Source organism: Entelurus aequoreus, linkage group LG03 (assembly GCF_033978785.1).
Source record: "Entelurus aequoreus isolate RoL-2023_Sb linkage group LG03, RoL_Eaeq_v1.1, whole genome shotgun sequence".
In the NCBI taxonomy this organism is placed as follows: domain Eukaryota; kingdom Metazoa; phylum Chordata; class Actinopteri; order Syngnathiformes; family Syngnathidae; genus Entelurus; species Entelurus aequoreus.
In genome coordinates this window covers 48391429-48415009 of record NC_084733.1, presented here as the reverse complement: position 1 = coordinate 48415009, position 23581 = coordinate 48391429, and the positions used below count along the sequence as shown (strand labels likewise).

Here is a 23581-nt window from a genome sequence, read left to right as displayed (position 1 = left end):
CTCGGCTAGACCAACGACATCAAGATTGTTGTCTCTAATGACTTCATTAACTAATAACGTTTTGGAAGACAATGATCTTATGTTTAAAAAGCCCATATTATAGGTAGTGGGCTGTTTTGAGGAGTTTTTGTTGAAAGTATCCGTAGTAGCAATATTAACAATGTTACGTTTATTATGCGTAGTGCACTTTAAATAATTTCGACCATATCTAGGAATTGATATGACAGGAATTTTTAGATTGTTTGCCACCTCAGTAAAATGCATGTCCACCTCTGACGCAGAAAAAACATTATGTGAGTTGTATATTATTCTAAGAGAATTGCTATGTGTGCAGGGATTATCCAGCCTGGCACTGGCTAGTTCTATCTTAACAGACTCCTTATTAGCGCTTCTTTGAGGATTAGCTTTTAGCTTTTTTGTTAGCCCCGCTAACAACAACGCCTTTAGCGTTGTTGTTAGCCCCGCCCGACATCCCCGCTTCTGCTTCCGAGCACACCGCTTACGTCTCTTTCGTTGACGGTCCCTGCTGGTAGTGGACCCCGCTGCTTCAAAGGCCACTGCTGGATGTAGCTCGCGAAGAATTCCCAAGCTAGCGAGTAGGTCCACCGTACACGCATCTTTCAGCCCAAAATGGCCCGATCTCTCCACATCCAGAATCGTAAGTCGGTCGTAAGTGATCACGGAGTGAACACGCTGTGAGCCAGCCATGAAATTGACTGAATTGACGGGTATTTTTGCCAAATCGGTCTACACTTCCAAGAGCGCCTGCAAGAAGCTGCCACCGTGAAGCGCCGCCAATATTTGCCTATAATTATTTGATTGATACTTTATTTTTTGGGTGGGCTACTTGTTTTGGGGGAGAAAAAACATTTGATGTTTGCTGTATCACTGTTGATAGTACATGTCGAAAAAACTCCAACAAATGTTTAAAAAAAATATATATATATATATATATATATTTAGTTTGAAACAAAGTTCGGTTGACTTACCTCTGAAAGAATGACTGTCTTCTCTTTCTAATGTAAAATTCCAAGGTTTTGCACACACCTACAGTTAGTTTGTCTGTGATGATTCTTCTGTATAAAAACTAACTCAATTGATGATCAAAATACAGGCCACGTTCGGCAGCTTGCTCCAATCCCGTCTATTGGACATGTTCATATGGATCAATGCCACCAATTCTACTTATTTTTGGAACAAGGTTCAGTTTGTTTTGGTACAGTCCCTTCCTTTTTTTCTTTCGTACGGTCCATTTTTAATCTAGTTTGTTGCACAATACCGCTGGTTGAGTACAGCTCCCACAATGCATTGCGAAATCATGTGCCCTTTTGAGTCCTATTGTTTTTTATACAATATTTCTTACCTAAAAGTATATTTTGTTATCTTACATGTGGAAATTGTGGTGTTTTGAAGAGCCAAGCATGGTCAAAATTGACTTGAATTAATTTCAATGGGCGTGGCAACTACGATTTGAGATACAGGTGTTTTGAGTTACAAGCTCGGTCGTAGAAAAAATTGAGCTTACAAATTCAGAATCTCACCGTACTGACAAACGTCCCATGGATTCAACTGAGCAATAAAGCTAACATCCACTGTATGTTTGATTTCACAACTGTTCTGCAGGCTTTAATCTCAAGCATCATTACCATGATTGCAGAAAGGGTGAACATCTAAGTGGCACCAGGTTGCAGAGCAAGTGTGACAGGGTAATTCTATTGCCGGAGGTCATTATATTTCAAAAATCGGGGCCCGAATTAGCCCTGGCAGTGGCTCGACCTCTTACAGTCGATGCCTGATTGCTTTGCGGGCCTTGGGCTTGGACCTGCATGGCCAAGAGATTCTAGAAGCAGCGGAATCGGCGATGGAGGCCACTGGCTAATGGCTAATCAAGAAGACTGTAACGCAGGCCAGACGCAATATGCACACAATGTGCGTGCGGTCACAGATGCCACACACAGGGCAGCACACACACAACATGGCACGCAAAAAAGGACTATACAACGGAAGATGCTTTTAAAAGAATGTAATTACTGTGACTACGTGCATAAATTACTATGTCGTTTTCAATTTCTGAGGCCAAATATCCTCGGAGAAAGCCATTGTTTTACATGATCATATCCAGATAGTCTGTGGGGCCAAGGAAGTGTCTCTTTAACAAGACATTGTACTGCAGGAGAGATCAAGTGAGCCTATGCATGAAGGTCTGGAGAGAGAGCACAAGTGATCCGAAGAAGAGAAGTAGGTTTGGTCAATGCACTCACAGAACTAAGGCATCTGGAAAGCATCACAGGGACTCCAACATCCATGTACTGAGAAAGAGGGTAAGTGTTGAGGAAAAGGAGAAAGGCAGTGAGGGGAAGTTCCTCCCTTCTCCCCTCACCATGCGGCCCCTGGATTGAGGAAAGCTGCTATTATCATTCCAGTAATGTGAGCTCAAGCCCTTGTCTGACACGTAATTATGAAATATCACGCAAACACCATTAGATAAAATAAATCTCTCTTGCATCCTCAAATTAAACAGGACACAAGATAGAATACAAGCAAGCTGGTGGGAATGCTTTGTCCCCTTTTGCAATGGTAGTTCAATTCCACCACGCCTTTTAATGGCCGGGATTGTGATGTGCAAGTCAGAAGACGTATGACCTTTTCATTGCCAGCTACAGTATATACTTTGGTTGTTTACTAGGCCGCGTGACACATTTCTTGTAATGATGAGGCATGTTTCCTTGCCCAATGTGCAAATTAACAATGAACATGTTTAGCCAGTGCATCACCCTGTAAACTCAATGTTTGCTGTGCGCATATATTACATACATCTGCATGTAGTAATAATGCCGGGCCACAGCGTGAGTAGGAAACCACAAAACACAAACAAGGTAACCCTGTGCAAAGTCAAGTGAGGTGGGTACAAGGCCACCGCAGAAAGCAGAATGGTAGTAAAACACAAAAACACACATAGAAACAAGCTAAGGATTAGCCCTGTGACATCAGCACTTGGCTAGGCCTCAAAACAGCACACCCCGGGCTGACCCCAGGCCAGTAATGAAATCATGAAACCATCCAATGCTATGAATCAGAGTGTGCAAACACACACACGCAGTCTGACACTACCTCTCAGACACAGCAGGAGGCAGCTCACAGTGCAGGTGGCCAGTCTGCTCCCTCTGCACAAGTTTTTCGGATAAACTGCACATTACTCAATTGTGTATGTGTTATGTGTGAATATATACTTGTGTGAGTGCCAGTTAGTGAACAAAGCAGTAATTGGGCTGAGAAAACAAAACTGCAGAATACTTGGGCAACAAAAAATATAGAAAATACGCAAAATATCTTAAACTACAGAGATTTAAGTCCTTCTAGTTGTACTAAACTACTGTAGTGGGTGTTATTCCAACAAGAAGCTATAACAGTATTTTAAATGTATCCAAAAATTTATGAAACATACTGTATGTCTCTAAAATATAGTTCTGGGGAGTCCAAATTAGGGCCCGCGGGCCACATTTGGTCCGCTGAGTCATTTTGTTTGACCGCCAAACGATGGTTTCCCAACTTTAATATATATTCATACTGACCTCTTTCAAGCTAACAATCAGTAATGGCCAGTTGGCAAAGCTAACTAATTCACATCTTTCGAATGTGACGATCGATTATTAACTTATATATGGCAGCATGGTGCTAAACTTCTCACTCATTGTGCTGCTGTATGCTTAAAATTGCTGTTTGAAACACACGGCCCATTGACCCATTTTCCATAGGAGACAAAAAGCTTGTGCACCCCTGGTCTAGTTCAACAGAAAAGTAAAAATTTGATCAGATTTTATAACTGTTTTCCCCCAAATGGAAACATTTTTTTTAAATATGCTAAACGTTGTCGCTGCACAAGCATTTCGGCAACACTTTTAATCAGCACAAGTCTTTAAAAAAAAAAATTTTTTTTTAATGATTCACTGCAGCATCATTATAAGCATGTTAAGACAAGTTAAGGCAATGTTTTTTTTTGTTTTGACATTTTATTTTTAACATTAGTATTTTTTTTGTCTGATTGTATAAATGTTCAAATGTTGTTACCATTGTCCATACAGTTTATAGAGGTTATGCCAGATCAAATGGTGTCCCCAAACAGATTGGGTTTGAACAATTCTTAAATCTTTTAATCCTGGAAAACAACGAATTGATGTAAAGAAGATAATTAATGTGGTATGAGCAAGGCGTCACACATAGAAGCCATGTGCATCATTTTTCCTCATGGATGATCTCAAATTTAAATGAAGTGGAAAAAGACTTTGTAGTCAAGCACTCTAGATAAATAATAAACAATTGTTGTATCCTAATCCTGCATCCCAAGAGATAGTCAGGTTTTATTTATTCATTATTTATTATTTTTATAATGCCGCATCCTTAATGCTGCCACAACGATGACTCTTGCTGATCTACTGCCTTCGGTAATGGCACCATTCCCAAATTATGTTGGCTCTATTGATAACCTCACTAACAACTTTGACGATGCCCTGCGCGAAACCATTGATAGTATAGCACCGCTAAAGCAAAAAAGGGCCCATAAAATGTCATCATCATGGCGCCGATGAAGGCTGCCTCTGTGCTCTCGTGCGCTCTGTTTTGTTTGTTTTTGTGCATAAATTGTGTGTCCGGGTGCTCTTACACCCGCGAAGATCTATTGAACATCAGATCCATCATCCCTATGGACTGTTACCAGTCATCTTAGCGTCAGCTGCGGATTTGGTCCATTCTGTGATCAAAAGAGGGAGACCGCACCGAAGAGGGAAGCGTGCGGGCGCTCTTGTCCAGATTCGCGGACGGGGATTACGCACGCCTCTACCAGGCATCTTCCTCTCCAACGTACGCTCACTTGCCAACAAGATGGACGAGCTAGCGTTGCTGATGAGAAGGAACAAGGACTTTTCCTTATCTTGTGTGTTGTGCTTCACGGAGACAGGGCTGAGCGCGAATGTCCCGGACAGCGCGGTGCAACTGGATGGCTTTCATCTTCTCAGCGCGGACAGATACGCGGCGCTCTCTGGCAAAAAAAGAGGCGGTGGAGTCTGCTTCTTTGTCAACAACAGCTGGTGTACAGACGTGCAGTGATTTCAAAACACTTCTCCCCTTCTCTGGAATATATCTTCATCCACTGTAAGCCCTTTTACTCACCGCGTGAGATTGTTTCATTCATTCTGGTGGCTGTTTACATCCCGTCCGGCGCGGACGTGCGTGACGCTCAGCGCACGCTTGCAGGACAGATCTTACATGTGGAACGGTCTTTTCCTGACTCTCTTGTTATCGTGCTTGGTGACTTTAACAAGGGAAATTTGAGCCAGGAATTACCAAAGTATAGACAGTTAATTAAATGCCCGACCAGAGAGGAGAACACGCTGGATCACTGCTACACTACATTGAGCAAGGCTTTTCATGCAGTCCTGCACGCTGCTCTTGGCCTATCAGATCACGTGATGGTGCACTTAATCCCTTCATATAGACAGAGACTGAAACTGGCTAAACCTGTTATGAGGACCATTAAGTGTTTCACCGCCGAGTCTGTGGACGAGTTGCGTGCTTGTAGGGAGACGACAGACTGGGAGGCAATTGGAGCGGCCACGAACAATCTGGACGAGTATACGGACACTGTGACCTCATACATACAGTTCAATGAGGCGTGCATCATTCCAACGCGCACCAGGGTTTGTTATAACAACAACAAGCTCTGGTTCACACCCAAGCTCCGACAGCTGCGCAAGAAGAAGGAGGCTGCGTGGAGAAGCGGGGACCGAAGTACATACAGAGAAGCGAAGTACCACTTCAACAGGGAAGTGGAGAAAGCTAAATCTGTGTACTCTAACCGTCTACAGGAACAGTTCCGCTCCAATGATTCTGCGGCAGTTTGGAGAGATCTAAGGGCCCTTACGAACTATAAGCCCAAAATCCCCCAGGCCCTGAATGACCGGACTCTCGCTCAGGGCCTCAACACACATTACTGTCGTCATGAACGGCCTTCAGCTCATCAAAGCCATGCTCCCCCCACCATCACCCTCCCCACCAATGCCAGCACTTCATTAAAGGAGTTAAAGGACTCCAAGGACATCACAGGACTCCAAAAACAGCATAGGACTGTAAAGGCCCTCTCCATCAAAGAAGAAGATGAACGCCGGCAGTTCTTGAAGCTGAATACGCGGAAGGCCCCCGGGCCGGATGGTGTCTCCCCCTCCACTCTCATGTACTGTGCGGACCATCTGGCTCCTGTCTTCACTGACATTTTTAACACATCTCTGGAGCTATGCCGCGTGCCGTCCTGCTTTAAGACCTCCACCATTGTCCCTGTCCCCAAGAAAGCACGGATCACAGGACTAAATGACTACAGGCCGGTCGCGCTGACGTCTGTGGTCATGAAGTCCTTTGAGCGCTTGGTCCTGCCCCACCTCAAGGACATCACCGCCCCCCTCCTGGACCCACTGCAGTTCGCCAACAGAGCCAACACGTCTGTGGATGATGCAGTGAACCTGGCCCTCCACATCATCCTGGAGCATCTGGACTCCCCAGGAACCTACGCTAGGATCCTGTTTGTGGACTTCAGCTCCGCCTTCAACACCATCCTCCCTGGACTGCTACGAGACAAGCTCTACCAGCTCAGCGTGTCCGACTCCCTCTGCAGTTGGATCAATGACTTCCTGACAGACCGAAGACAGCACGTGCGGCTGGGGAAGATTGTCTCGGACAGTCGAACCACGAACACTGGTACTCCTCAGGGCTGTGTACTCTCCCCCTGGATCTTCTCCCTGTATACAAACTGCTGCACCTCCAGTCACCAATCCGTAAAACTGCTCAAGTTTGCGGATGACACCACCCTCATCGGGCTCATCTCGAATGGCGATGAGCCCGCCTACAGGAGAGAGGTGGACCGGCTGACGTCCTGGTGTAGCCTCAACAACCTGGAGCTGAACGCCCAGAAAACAGTGGAGATGATCATGGACTTCAGGAAAGTCACAGCCCCACCCTGATTGACTCTTCCACCCCCGTCCCCATTGTGGACTCCTTCCGTTTCTTAGGCACCACCATCACCCAGGACCTCAAGTGGGAGCCGACCATCAGCTCCCTCATCAAGAAGGCCCAGCAGAGGATCTACTTCCTGCGGCAGCTGAGGAAACTTAAGGTGCCGACCGAGATGCTGGTGCAGTTTTACTCAGCCATCATAGAGTCCATCCTGACCTCCTCCATCACAGTGTGGTTCCCCGGCGCCACAGTCCAGGATAAGCATAGACTGCAGCGCATCGTACGTGCTGCGGAGAAGGTGATTGGCTGCAAGCTCCCATCCCTCCAGGACTTGTTCTCCTCCAGGACCAGGAGGCGTGTGGGTCGGATCACAGCTGACTCTTCCCACCCTGGACACAAACTATTCTCCCCTCTCCCCTCAGGCAGGAGACTACGCTCCATCCAGACCCACACCTCCCGCCACCTGAACAGTTTTTTCCCCTCGGCCATCAGGCAAATGAACAATAACTCCTAACAGTAGCTCCTTGAATTCCTTGAATTCCTTTTAAGTCTATCTGATAGCTCAGTTACAGCTCATTTTATTACCAAATATGTGTTATATGTGTTTTATGTTGCACGATTGCACCAAGAAAAATTCCTAGTTTGTGAACCCGTTCTCAAACAATGGCAATAAAACTATTCTGATTCTGATTCTGATCTGAAAAGGCGCACCCCATGGTTTACAGAAGAAATTAGAGCTCATAAATTATCATGTAGAAAGCTGGAACGCAAATGACGCGCGACTAAACTTGAGGTTTTCCATCAAGCATGGAGTGATAGTTTAATAACTTATAAACGCATGCTTACCTTAGCGAAAGCTAAATATTACTCAAATCTCATCCGCCTCAACAAAAACGATCCTAAATTTCTGTTTAGTACAGTAGCATCGCTAACCCAACAAGGGACTCCTCCCAGTAGCTCCACCCACTCGGCAGATGATTTTATGAATTTCTTTAATAAGAAAATTGAACTCATTAGAAAGGAGATTAAAGACAACGCATCCCAGCTACAACTGGGTTCTATTAACACAAATACGACTGTATATACGACGGATACCATCCATCCATCTTCTTCCGCTTATCCAAGGTCGGGTCGCGGGGGCAGCAGCTTAAGCAGGGAAGCCCAGACTTCCCTCTCCCCAGCCACTTCGTCCAGCTCCTCCCGGGGGATCCCGAGGCGTTCCCAGGCCAGCCGGGAGACATAGTCTTCCCAACGTGTCCTGGGTCTTCCCCGTGGCCTCCTACCGGTTGGACGTGCCCTAAACACCTCCCTAGGGAGGCGTTCGACGGATACCGCCCTCCAAAATAGTCTCTCTATTTTTGATTAAATAACATTAGAGGAATTATGTAAGTGGGATAAAACAAACAACATGTTTACTTGACCCACTTCGTGGGAAACTTATCAAGGAACTGTTTGTATTATTAGGTCCATCAGTGCTAAATATTATAAACTTATCACTTTCGTTCGGCACTGTTCCCCTAGCATTCAAAAAAGTGGTTATTCATCCTCTGCTCAAAAGACCTAACCTCGATCCTGACCTCATGGTAAACTACCAACCGGTCTCCCACCTTCCGTTTATTTCGAAAATTCTCGAAAAAATTGTTGCACAGCAGCTAAATGAACACTTAGTGTCTAACAATCTCTGTGAACCCTTTCAATCCGGTTTCAGGGCAAATCACTCTACGGAGACAGCCCTCGCAAAAATGACTAATGATCTACTGCTAACGATGGATTCTGATGCGTCATCTATGTTGCTGCTTCTTGATCTTAGCGCTGCTTTCGATACTGTTGATCATAATATTTTATTAGAGCGTATCAAAACACGTGTTGGTATGCCAGACTTAGCCTTGTCTTGGTTTAACTTTTATCTTACTGACAGGATGCAGTGCGTCTCCCATAACAATGTGACCTCGGACTATGTCAAGGTAACGTGCGGAGTTCCCCAGGGTTCGGTTCTTGGCCCTGCACTCTTTAGTGCTAGGTGACATCATACGCAAATACGGTGTTAGCTTTCACTGTTATGCTGATGACACCCAACTCTACATGCCCCTAAAGCTGACCAACACACCGGATTGTAGTCAGATGGAGGCGTGTCTTAATGAAATAAAACAATGGATGTCCGCTAACTTTTTGCAACTCAACGCTAAGAAAACGGAAATGCTGATTATCGGTCCTGCTAGACACCAACATCTATTTAATAATACCACCTTAATATTTGACAACCAAACAATTACACAAGGCGACTCGGTAAATAATCTGGGTATTATCTTCGACCCAACTCTCTCGTTTGATTTACACATTAAGAGTGTTACTAAAACGGCCTTCTTTCATCTCCGTAATATCGCAAAAATCCGTTCCATTTTGTCCACTAGCGACGCTGAGATCATTATTCATGCGTTCGTTATGTCTCGTCTCGATTACTGTAACATATTATTTTCGGGTCTCCCTATGTCTAGCATTAAAAGATTACAGCTGGTACAAAATGCGGCTGCTAGACTTTTGACAAAAACAAGAAAGTTTGATCATATTACGCCTATACTGGCTCACATGCACTGGCTTCCTGTGCACTTAAGATGTGACTTTAAAGTTTTACTACTTACGTATAAAATACTACACGGTCTAGCTCCAGCCTATCTTGCCGATTGTATTATACCATATGTCCCGGCAAGAAATCTGTGTTCAAAGAACTCCGGCTTATTAGTGATTCCCAGAGCCCAAAAAAGTCTGCGGGCTATAGAGCGTTTTCTATTCGGGCTCCAGTACTCTGGAATGCCCTCCCGGTAACAGTTAGAAATGCTACCTCAGTAGAAGCATTTAAGTCCCATCTTAAAACTCATTTGTATACTCTAGCCTTTAAATAGACCCCCTTTTTAGACCAGTTGATCTGCCGTTTCTTTTCTTCTCTCTTCTGCTCCCCTCTCCTTTGGGGAGGGGGAGTTACACAGGTCCGGTGGCCATGGATGAAGTACTGGCTGTCCAGAGTCGGGACCCCGGGTGGACTGCTAGCCTGTGCATCGGTTGGGGACATCTCTGCGCTGCTGACCCGTCTCCGCTTGGGACGGTTTCCTGCTGGCCCCACTAAGGACTGGACTCTCGCTGATGTGTTGGATCCACTGTGGACTGGACTTTCACAATATTATGTCAGACCCACTCGACATCCATTGCTTTCGGTCTCCCCTAGAGGGGGGGGTGGGGGGGTTACCCACATATGCGGTCCTCTCCAAGGTTTCTCACAGTCATTCACATCGACGTCCCACTGGGGTGAGTTTTTCCTTGCCCGTATGTGGGCTCTGTACCGAGGATGTCGTTGTGGCTTGTGCAGCCCTTTGAGACACTTGTGATTTAGGGCTATATAAATAAACATTGATTGATTGATTGATTGATTGATATTTGGCAATAGATTACTCATTAGATACTTGAAGCTCAATATTCACTGAGCCAAGAACAAATTTCACAGACATAGTTGCCAAGAGATAAACGGCTGACTAAAATGACCAGAGAAACTTATTTGCCTAATACATTTGGGTGAATTTAATCAAGGAAGTATTTATCTAGTGGCGTGTGTGTTGGCTTTATAAAACTGTCCAACTGTGCTATGGATTGAATAATATACAAGAGGTGAAACTTTATTTAGAGACTTTGCACATATAAAATGCAGTTAAATTAAACAGGTATAGGCAATGGTAATGCATATGCACCATTACTCATTCCGAAACTCGGCAGACATAAAACACCAAAGGTCTGGTCAATTACAGTGTTTTTGTTAGTAAAGAACAAACTACATAGAGATTAAGACTTAAAACTACTTCCTGCATTTAACCATTTACATGCACATCTGAGAACATCTGGTTCCTGAGTAGAATTCCAGCAACACAAGTGCCTTTGATAGGGCAGCAAAAGACAGTCATATTCTGCAGACAAAGGTCTTAGTAAATACATACTGCAGGTCAGTTATAGGAAGGAAGTTATACAAGGCAGGTGTTTTAAATGCATCATCCACAATGTATAGTGACATACTTGGAATCAAGAGACATCTTATTAGTCATGTCTAAATAATTCCGTCACAGCTGTAACAAAAAATGTCCAGAAGGCAAGAGCAACCTAGTACTGGTAATTGCTGCTGCGTGTGGACGGCCAGTTTTGTAACGATGACAACAGTAAAGGGCGACGCATGCATGAAGACCTGTATGCATGCCGTCACAGTATTGAACAGAAGGGAGGGCTTTGGAAAGAGCTGTTTGGAAACTGTTAAAGCAAAGGAAATAAACAGTAAAAGGAGAAATGGCAGCAGAGGCCTGAACTTCTGGTGCACTAGCATTTCTCTGTATGATGGATGGGCTCAAGGATCCCAGAATAGCAAGTTGTAAGGGTCTGGCTTCTTTAATATCCAACAATACATTGTTACAAAAGCAAAATTATGTATTTCACATCTTAGCCTTGCAGGAAAAGCTCTCTGATTGCAACAGATTTCCTACTAAAGCAAGCGCAGCCGTGAGACTGGCAATAATGCACTCTCAACCTTGGAGATGTGAAAAAGAGGTCAGGCGTTATAAGCAAAGGAAAGAAAAGATGGAATGAAAGGTCCAAATAAACAAACAAGTAGTGTCTGTTTATTCTGTATTGCCAAACATGGCTCCTCACACGGTTTAATGTGCAGAAAAAGTAGCGGAATACATCCACACCGCATGTGGTTTAGTTGAAATCTCTGCTGTTAGTCTAAATATCATGATTTAATGATTACTAATGATTTCATGCCAAGTGACACAACTGTACATCTCAGCCTATAATGACGTTCCAGTTACTGCAAAAATGTAGTGACCCACACAATATGCACAGTACATGAAATGCACAATAATAGTCAATTTCTGACATGTATAATGAATTTGTACTGTATTTAGTGGGATTTAAAATCTCAATCAGATATACAGTTTGGATGAATGTGGCAAAAGCTCAAATGATTTCATTAGGAGCTCTTGTTGAAAGGTCGAAATAGACACAAAAACTGTCCAGGCATTTACTCTAGGGTGGACGATTAAAATCGAACCAATAAGTATTGGGCCGATACAAGAAATCAATTTATAATATTACACCGATAAAACTAATAACTTGAAAATATAGTTTTGATGACCGATAAAATAAAATAAAATAGAAAAACTATCCAATGATTACTTGTACTGTGCTGCAGGTGGGTTATAGTGAGCCGATTTAGCACTCCCTCTGTTCTATGTGCATGCAGTAAACCTTTTGTAAAAACTTCCCCTGAGCTCATAGCGCAAACAACCATGGTGTCAATTGTGTGGGCCTTTACAATTTCAGTGAAAGATTTCTCGCATCCGGTTTAAATCAAATGTTCGGCAAACATTGAGAACAGAGAAAAAACATTAAGTTTCAACACATCAAACCTTATCAGCCACCTAAAACACCAGCATTGTTACGATTGTATTTTGATAGGCTAAGAAAACGCCTACTGCTAAAGCTGTCCCAAAGCCAGCTTGTTCCTTTTGGCGCTGCGTTTGAAAAGTGCAAAAGGTTTTCCAGAGATGACCCAAGGGCTAACGCAATCTGTATTTTTTTTGTGGAAATGGTGCCGCTTGACAACCAGCTCTTTACTATGTATGTTACAATCTCCCCACTGTGCGGAAGTATGAACCTGTCTACTCAAATAATAGCGATCGCCAGTGGCCAGATAAATTAAGCTCAAATTCAACCCGTTTTAACAGAAGGTACCCAATATAAAACTCTTGGATAAAAGGTATACAGGGTGAATACTTATCTAATAGTGGTAATAATAAGAAATGTTATCAAAATCTGATCATGCGATATAACCTTTTTTTTTTAATCCAGAATTATTGGGGCATGTTCTGTCATGTTCGCTACGTCAAACAGCCATCTCTGTGTGTACTTGCTATAGTAATCTATATGTTAATTAATGTGCTACATTAATTATGATTTTAAAAAGTTCTAATACTATACAATCTACTAGTTTAGAAAAATGCATTGGGTTGTGATAAATAAGACAGATGCAGAGTTTTGTGTTGTCCATTACAGATTTTGTTTTAAAGGGGTCATAATATGCAAAACCCATTTTTCTTAACTGTTGGCACCTGCTTTTGAAAAAAGATCTCTATAAATCCCAAAATGTTAATTTAAACCATGAAGGCTTAGCACAAATATTTGTAAAACAACTGTGCCTTGTTCCAGATGAGCCGGTAGGAATTTTAAACAAGTGTGACGTATTTTTTTCATTGTGATGTCAGCGGATATTTTCATACATGGTAATGGTTTCCCGGGAGACCTCTGCGCGAGTCTGCTGCTTTTATTTTCCAAAGCAACAATTGTAGTTTAAACGAAAATATGTCCACGGTGTGAACCGATGACCGAAAATGCTCTGTTATTGGTTATATTAACCAGCACAGATCACTACACAATCTTTGAGCCTCATTTTTAAGAAATGCATGGTTAACCTACTCTGAGGCAGACATAACTCGTAACCTGTATACCATACTTGCCAACCTTGAGACCTCCGATATCGGGAGGTGGGGGGGGGGGGGGGGGGGGCGTGGCTGGGGCGTGGTTAAGAGTAGAGTATATTTACAGCTAAAATTCACCAACTCAAGTATTTCATATATATATATATATATATATATATATATATATATATATATATATATATATATATATGTATGAAATACTTGACTTTCAGTGAATTCTAGCTATATATATATATATATATATATATTTATTTTATTATACATATAAATAAAATAAATACTTGAATTTTAGTGTTCCGGGGGCTATCCAGTAGATGGCAGCATTGTCCTTGTTTAACTTCTCCGTTCATGTCTGAGTATATCATTTCGGCCCCCGTGTTCAATGGAGAAGTCTGTTTTACAAAATGTACAGGCAACATACATACCCCTTCCCCTTCGGACTGTCCTGGATGAACTGAAATTCTTGTTTTCATTAGTTTTGGAACTTGCAAGCGTATTTCTTCATCTTGTTCGTCGACGGCGTCGCCATGTCTGTAACTTCCTCGTTCTTCTGCTTCGTCTCCTTGTTGTGTGCGCAGTTGTACACTCTACTCTCTAAATGGTATGACGTCATTGGGCAGGCAAGCTGTTTATATTGTGGAAAAGCGGACGTGAGAACAGGCTGTCCCCACTCAGGTCCGCATTGAGCTGGAGGGGGCGTGGCCTCCAGCTCCGGCTGAATACCGTGAGTTTGTCGGGAGAACATATCTGCCGGGAGGTTATCGGGAGAGGCGCTGAATACCGGGAGTCTCCCGCTAAAAACGGGAGGGTTGGCAAGTATGCTGTATACGTATAGCTTTATGAACTGAAAGGCATTGCAAGAAAAAGCTAAAAAACAAACCCTTGAGATGCTTAAATTCAAGCTTTGTTCGAAGGTGTCTTATACTTCCTTTCACTGCAAGACAGACTATGTCGTGTATATATGGTTGAATGCTAAAACCCTTTGCTGTTGCCATTCCTAACAAAAAGTAGGGTATAGTTCTAGCTTTTAATGTAATTGCTGTGCATCGCTAAAACAGCTCATTTTCCCACCAAGACAAGATTTTCTTTTAGAAGTTATGTTTTCTTTGTAAAGTTTGTCTTTAAACATTATCAACATACATCAGTAGTATTTGTGTTGTCTCACCATTCATTATAAAGCCCATTCATCTTCTCACTATGGCAGCCCTCACCCGACTTGACAAAGATGATTAGAGGCAACTGTTAGCTTTGTCTCGCATTGTTGAGTCTCACCCGGAGGTTCAGTTAGGTCACACCGGAATGTTTGAGTAGTTTTTCATATGACCATCTTGCCACAGTGTTTGTACGGCCTCTTGTGGAGTTTCATTTGGAGCGTTGACAAACATCATATCCACTTTGAGTCATCACAGAGCAGACATGCGTTGATGACAAATGCTTACTGGGTTGTTTCTCATCTAATTCCATGAAATGAGATTGCATAGGATAAATACTAAGGAACAATGTTTTAGAAGTAAACAACAAAGTTTCAGTTTTAAGAAGAGAAAGTTGTTTATCTAAACATCAGTTTACCATATATTGGAGTAATTCATGGAAGGTATCACAGACAAAAAAGTGTGCCAACCTGTTTGTTGCCACCAAACCGTATTTCTCGGGTGAAAGAGCAACAAAAATTCAAATCTCTACAGTAGGAAGAGGAAAACACACAAATGAGCCAAAAGAAAATACAGCAAGGCCTCAGTTTGGGCTACTTGAACCAGTCAAAGCAATATCTGGAAACATTTTTAGTCCTGTGACAACAAAAATACACAGCATCCCAGATTTCAGACTCAACATAGCTGCATCAACCACACTGACCGCTATGGTAAAGAGGCTTATGCAGAAATCCAGGGAGGGCTAAAGGCATTGGCCCAGAAGCTATATAGCATGACAACAAACCTAAGAGACGAAGCCCATCCATGGTGAGATGGGGGTCATGTGATCTCATTCCCAACTTCCTCAAATATCACTAGCTCTTCAGCCTGATTGTACAAACCCCGTTTCCATGTGAGTTGGGAAATTGTGTTAAATGTAAATATAAATGGAATACAATGATTTGCAAATCATTTTCAACCCATATTCAGTTGAATATGCTACAAAGACAACATATTTTGATGTTCAAACTGATAAACTTTTTTTTTTTGCAAATAATCATTAACTTTAAAATTTGATGCCAGCAACATGTGACAAAGAAGTTGGGAAAGGTGGCAATAAATACTGATAAAGTTGAGGAATGCTCATCAAACACTTATTTGGAACATCCCACAGGTGAACAGGCAAATTGGGAACAGGTGGGTGCCATGATTGGGTATAAAAGTAGATTCCATGAAATGCTCAGTCATTCACAAACAAGGATGGGGCGAGGGTCACCACTTTGTCAACAAATGCGTGAGCAAATTGTTGAACAGTTTAAGAAAAACCTTTCTCAACCAGCTATTGCAAGGAATTTAGGGATTTCACCATCTATGGTCCGTAATATCATCAAAGGGTTCAGAGAATCTGGAGAAAACACTGCACGTAAGCAGTTAAGCCCGTTACTTTCGATCCCTCAGGCTGTACTGCATCAACAAGTGACATCAGTGTGTAAAGGATATCACCACATGGGCTCAGGAACACTTCAGAAACCAACTGTCAGTAACTACAGTTGGTCGCTACATCTGTAAGTGCAAGTTAAAATTATCCTATGCAAGGCGAAAACCGTTTATCAACAACACCCAGAAATGCCGTCGGCTTCGCTGGGCCTGAGCTCATCTAAGACAGACTGATACAAAGTGTAAAAGTATTCTGTGGTCTGACGAGTCCACATTTCAAATTGTTTTTGGAAACTGTGGACGTCGTGTCCTCCGGACCAAAGAGGAAAAATCATCCGGATTGTTATAGGCGCAAAGTTGAAAAGCCAGCATCTGTGATGGTATGGAGGTGTATTAGTGCCCAAGACATGGATAACTTACACATCTGTGAAGGCGCCATTAATGCTGAAAGGTACATACAGGTTTGTGAGCAACATATGTTGCCATCCAAGCAACGTTACCATGGACGCCCCTGCTTATTTCAGCAAGACAATGCCAAGCCACGTGTTACATCAACGTGGCTTCATAGCAAAAGAGTGCGGGTACTAGACTGTCCTGCCTGTAGTCCAGACCTGTCTCCCATTGAAAATGTGTGGCGCATTATGAAGCCTAAAATACCACAATGGAGACCCTCGGACTGTTGAACAACTTAAGCTGTACATCAAGCAAGAATGGGAAAGAATTCCAACTGAGAAGCTTAAAAAATGTGTCTCCTTAGTTCCCAAACGTTTACTGAGTGTTGTTAAAAGGAAAGGCCATGTAACACAGCGGTGAACATGCCCTTTCCCAACTACTTTGGCAGGTGTTGCAGCCATGAAATTCTAAGTTAAATATTTTTTTTTTTTTAAAGTTTATGAGTTTGAACATAAAATATCTTGTCTTTGTAGTGCATTCAATTGAATATGGGTGGGAAAGGATTTGCAAATCATTGTATTCCGTTTATATTTACATCTAACACAATTTCCCAACTCATATGGAAATGAGGTTTGTAAATGAGAGCATGAAAACAAAATGTGTGGTTATAGGTTGATTGGGAGGGCTTCATAAATGTTCTGTTTCACTCTCGAGTAAATGTTATGATAGTTTCAATTGTGTGAGTAATTATATCTGTGGTTCTGGCATCAGAGCACGTAACGAGAGACCAAGAGGGGTTCACGCGGCAACGCCTGTTATTTATTAGATCAATGCGAAAGATACCATTTATCAGTCTCCTTTGCACCCTGTATGCTTAAATTTTGTGAATAGGACAGAGTATGAAAAAGTTAACAATATCTTCATATCATAGCCAGGTTGTAAGCTCAAATCAATCAATAGAATAAAAATTAAACTAAAAAATCAGATGAAAAGGCATTTAAAATAAAGTTGCAGTTTCTGCCAGTAACAGCTTAACAAAGGCGCTTACCCTGTCATTCAGGCAATGGTAAGGTTGTTATTTGGGTACAATTTCCATTCATGTATCACTAAAACATTCCAAAGGCAAGAGACTTGAGAATTGCAAGTGTAACCAGTTATCTCTTGCTCTTATCTCTATTGTGCAACCCTTGCTGCCTGGACACGCATGTCTATGTGCAATACTGTGGATTACACAGGGAAGCTGTAGGCCTCCAGTCAGGCAGAAGGGGCTGTAGAGTGGTACGGCATAGGGGCTTTAGACAAGCCAACAGCAGTCAGGAAATCATGAAATCAGCAGAGCAGAGGGACAATGACATGGAGATTAGAGATAAGTTAACCCTTTTCTCTGCGTAGCTGGCCTCTATGCTCACTCACTGTGACTTCCTGCTTTTTACAAAGGCACACACACGCTATGGCACAATCTAAAAAACAACTTCTCGCAGTACACAAATTCTACTACTCTCACCCTTTCCCTCTCAAACACACTATGCCCTGTGCAGCAGTTGTGTAATTCTGGCTATCTCAGGATCAGTTAATCAGCAGCTTCAAGGCTGCGCCCACTCTCTTCAACAGGTAAACAGAGCTGCCGTCAAGTATGCGACAGGACTTGCGTTGACACTCCTGACTAAACGACCAACTCACATCGCAATTTGGATTATATCATCTGATGGCTGGCAATAGTCATCCAATGGAATAAGCATATCGTGAAGCAACAAATGTATTTTAAATACACCTTTACCTGGAGGCTTTGATGTGCTTGGACTCTGACCTTACCTGGTTCATCACTCATCCAAAGACTTTCAACTACATCTGTGTAAATCCACAGTGAAAGAGATGTTGGCAGACCTACGGACTAGTGAAGAAAAGATAAAAGCTCAAATGGACTGAAAATCAAAAGGTAAATGACATTTTAAAAATCTCAATGCAAAAACTGTGTTGTGTCACTGAGGAAAACCCCATTTCATCAAGATTGGTTTGTGTCCAAAGACTGTGCACTGAGGTCTTGGAACAAGCCTTGTCATGTCAGAAAAGAGTTTGTCAGTGTTCAGGTACAGTCAAGTTTCACACCAGACACTAGTATGCAAGCATAGAAGTCAAACATCCAGTATTTTCTCAACAACTTAGGTAAGAACTTATCAATCTTTTTGTGTTCTATTGTTAATGATAGATCTATAAAACACCTGTAAGAAAGAAAATAATCCACTTTTAATCATTTACTGTTATTGAATGTTAGTTCATGTTTAAGGGTTAGATTACCCGTCTCAAAGGTAGATTTTTATGCATTTATGGCAGCGTTTCGAGATCATTTGAAGTGTTTCTTGGCCAATCAGTTTTAATAGGCTTCTTTAATTTAATTCCTGGACAAAAACTCATGGCTAAAGCCCTGAATTTCCTCCTTGGCCAAATTGACATGTTGGGATCGGAATGCTGCTGTGTCCGTGCACTCCAATCTCCTGCTGCTACTAAAGTGCCGATAAAACCTTTACGGGCCAACAAAACCTGTTTGCTGTAGTGGTTTACAAATTTACAAAGTGAGTGTTTCAAGTCACGAACACAGATCTAATGTGGGCAAAGCTGTTTGGGGGACAGTAAAACACAGACCTTGAGATGATTATCTCATCTACATGCCAGTGTTGTAAGTTTGTTTTTATTCAATAAATATTTCTTAACATTTAGTTTGTTGCTGTTTGTGTTAATGCAACTAAACCATTCATTTGAATATAAATCGACCAGCAGAGTTACAAAATGCATTCATAGTTTTAATTACTCATTAATGAAACAATATTTTAATAATATATTTATAGATTATTAGTGAAACATCCAGATGACAAAATGTAACTCTGAAAATAGCATGCTAAAATGAGTTCCAAATTCTAATGAACATTGCAGAAAAAAACACTAAATAAAATTAGGAGCTCCACTAATATGCAAGATCCTAATGTGTGTTGATACTCTTACTGGAAGTCTTCACTGGAAGATACACTGCCTGTTTTTATAGGAAAAACATTGATTCGAAAAGTAAATATTTAAACATTTCAGCTTCAATGCAGGCTTAGAACACCCCACAGCTGCTAAATAATTAATTCCATTAGACCCAAATTAAGTGGAGCAGGTGCAATCTCTAAAAAAAAGGTTGTCGATTCACTTTGAGCCAACTAATACCGCCCGATGACAGACAGTTATATAAAGCAGGCTGCTTATGTTTCTGTAAACGGCAGAAAATATCAAATGTACACCATTATAATTGTTTTTGTTTTTTGTTGCAGATGGCAATGATTTACCATTTAAGTGTGAAATACTGAACAAAGGAATACATACAAAAGGCTTCAAGGACTTCTGAGATCAGCTTAATCAGATATATAAAACATTTAAATCCTCATTAAAGACTGTCAAGATGCCAGTTAAAGCATCCTTACACAGAAAACCAACCTCCAGCCGGTGGTCAAGCAGAATATCAAAGCGCAGAGAGGTGCTCTCGGTCAACATGATCAGTCTACCATTGGCTGATTTCCGTCATATTTCACATATTGGAAATGACGTCAATAGAGACAGCTTTGGAGACCTATCTTTTTTAAAAATGAGCCACAGTCTGCTTTTACAAAGCTCCCTAAGTGAGCAAAACATTTTCTTGGCCTGCTCTCCGCCACCAAAGCCCCCTCGTCTGAATATGGAAGCAGAGGGATCCGAGAGCCTGGACTGGTCTGTGGGCCGCCAAGAAAATACAGGTCAGAAGAGGAAAAAATGCAGCTCTATGCCACTGCTGGACAGCGAGGGAGGTGAGGAAGGTGATGAAGGAAATTTAGAAATGGGAGAACGATACCAAAAAGAAATGAACATTGGGACTAATCAGTCCTACAGCGCTGGATGGGACAACCTAAGTAGGGACAGGGATGGACATTCCACAGTAACCAGTGACAAACTAGAAGTGCAACAGAACGAGGAAGACAATAGCTTTTCCTTTAGCCTCGACCTGGGTCCTTCCATCTTGGATGATGTTCTACAGGTGATGGACAAAATACAATAATTAATAAGTTTTGATGCAGTACAAGGACAAAATATTATATGGGAGTGATCAAACTCTAGCCATGCATTATAATCAGCATTATCTTATTATTGAGTTATACATTTTATAAATCAGATTTTATAACTTAAAGGAAAAGCAAGTCAATGAACAAGAAATACTGATAAATTAGCAGACAATTGCACAACAACAACAAGGAGCATAACAGATGTGTTAATCTTATGGAATTTTGCTTCATGTTTTCCTATATGAGTTAGTGATTGAATGTTGAACTTTGAATTGTTCATTTTCACCTTTCTTTTTTTCCTTTGCTATTGGTATACCCCCAAACCACACTGTACAATACTTGACGGCTGTTATGGCTTAAGTAGTGTAGTATTTAAGAAACGAAAAGCTGCGACTGGAGTCCAAGGTCCTCGAGCTGTGATGTCTTGGCTCTTGGCGTGCTTGCCAATCTGTTGTGTGCAAAGGGCAATTTCTTCTCCGCACGCATCTCAGAGGCCCCACTTAAAAGGTACACCAAGGTGCCCCCTATCTCTCATTTCCAACAATGTAGTGAAAACAAACACTAAGCTCTGCTTCCAATAAAATCCATCCATAGCTAGTGGTGGCAGGTTTTGCTACAAACCAAGCCAGGCCACAGGTCCAAGACCTCAAAAGAGGAAAAAAAACAAGATTGCTAGCTGTTTTCTTAGCTGCAAACATAGTCCAATGTACTAGTGAATGGCACACAAGAGGGAAAGTGGTAAATAGTAAAGTGATACTTCCATATGTGCATGGGGTGTCGAGGGAAGACGACCAGAGACACCAGTTACAACTGCAGATGATGAGGATTTAAACACAACCTTCTGACCAAACAAAACTCCATCATGTGAAAAATATATGACTATATGTCACATTATAAAGACATGTTTGCCCACATGTAAAAGGGAAGAGCACATATACAAATGTGGACACAAATGGAATGAAGAAGAGACGATAAAGCCTCAGTCAGTTTCTTAGACGTTTTTAAGGAAGGCTGGGGGGTAAAGCCACAATGAGCACATACCAAAGTGCCACACGGTTCATGTACAAACCACAAGTGTCCCGCTGCTAGGAAATTGGCTTAGAATTCTATGCATGTCCAACCGAAACAGCAATGTTGTGGGAGAGTCTGCACTATATTGGTTTGGATCATTCACTATTTTAAACTAGATGTCATTGTTCCTGATTGCTATTATTCTAAATCAGAAAACACATGAAAAAAATGTACTGTTTTGTATTTTTGGAGAAGTAAAAAAATGCATATTTCAAAATCCAAGGCTTATGGTTTTGTGGTGGAACTACTGTTGTCAACACTTACAACAGTGGTCTTTGGGGGCTATGGCTTATCTAAGATTTTGAAACGGAACCCAAGTAAAGAGATAGGTCTTTAGCACTTTTCCCATTGCCTGCAAAAGTGGTCTTTTTTCAGCATTTCTCAATACAGCTGTTCTGTACAAACGGCACTGACACCAGATTTGGGGACAAAGTCGACCTGACAATTTTATATAATAGGAGGTGGGACGCCATTTCTGTATAAAGGCATGGTTTGCCACCAGACTTTAATGCCAATGCACTGTTGTGTTAAAAGCAGTTATCTATCCAACAGGAATGGCACTGAAATCAAAAATCATATCTTGTTATCTGAGTATTTGAATTCTTGATCTACTTTTACGCCCCTGGAACTGCTATTTTATGAGATTGCTGTGTGAAAGAGCTGTTTGTTACATTTCTGGAAATTCAACAGGCTGACTAAAGGCCTGTCAAAGCAGGGTATCAGTGTTGTTACAAATAAGCTACTGCAGTAAGCACAACTTCTAGTACGTTTGCATTATTGTTCCAGGATGGGGAAAGGCACAAACTACAGCTCAACAAGCCGTATGAGTGATGGGAAAAAAGAAGGTCAATGTTTGCAGTCCAGTAATCACATCTGTTGCTGCTTCTCTCCATCCAAAACTCGAAATTTGCTGTCACACAGAACACCAAAAGCACTGTCATCTCCCTCCAGTGTAGCGGTTTTGATTTATGATTTTTGTCAGGGACTAACTAAACACTATAAATATTGTTTTGGCAAATGAAGGATGTGTCCTTCTACTCTGATCACGTTTCTCAGAACAACTCGATGCTAATGAAATATATTTCTGTGTTTCACATACACATGGGCCTTTTGTGAAAGTGATATTGTTTGAGCTGTCTCTCAAGTCATGTCAGAACATTTTATCAGGCAAAGAAACCAATCTAAAACAGATATTTCTTTCTGCGATAGTCACAAATAACAGGCTGTAACACAATCATTTTGACATCTTGACCATACTAAAATCAAACCAAATAATTTAAAGTCTAATGAAAAAAATGCAAACATTTCTTCATACACTCTAATCTGAACCAGTCATTCGTTTTTATAAACCAGAATTTTTGTTTATTAAGGGCCGTAATATATATTGACACTCTGCAATATTTAGAATGTACTCCAAAACAAAGTGAAGAAACTAAACACTAATTTTATGCAAGAAAGGTTTGGGGTATAATTGTGTTTTTTGGGAAAATTAAAAAAAAACATCAAATTGAGTGCATTCTACTCATAATACATTGGTTGTTGTTGTTTTATTTAATCTCCTGCTTTATCAATTAAAAACAGAATACTAGCATGAGATGTTAAAGGGGAACTGCACTTTTTGGGAATTTTGCCTATCGTTCACAATCATTATGAAAGACATGACGATGGATGTTATTTTTTTGCATTTTTAATATTATATAAATGTGATTAAAAGTTTGCAAACAATGGAATGAAATTCTGCCTATAAAGCCCTTAAAAAACCTCCAAAACCTCCATTGAGGTTTTATATACATGATAAAAGTATATATATATATATATATATATATATATATATATATATATATATATATATATATATATATATATATATATATATATATATATATATATATATATATATATATATATATATATATATATATATATAATGTAGTAACTGGCACATTTATAATAA

The 23581-nt window shown here is 41.3% G+C and overlaps 1 protein-coding gene across 4 annotated transcripts in view; it reads right to left on the bottom strand.

Moving 5' to 3' along the window:
- Positions 1-23581, bottom strand: part of dnajc17 (DnaJ (Hsp40) homolog, subfamily C, member 17) — a 103491-nt gene that overhangs the window by 38540 nt on the left and 41370 nt on the right. The window contains exon 11 of one of the 4 annotated variants that reach the window (XM_062042009.1): positions 20223-20525. The exons of the other annotated variants lie outside the window; for them this stretch is intronic. Within the exon in view, the coding sequence (XP_061897993.1) occupies positions 20448-20525 (78 nt within the window). The 3' untranslated portion in view covers positions 20223-20447. Of the gene's footprint in view, positions 1-20222; positions 20526-23581 lie in introns of those variants that run through there. 4 annotated transcript variants of the gene reach the window in all.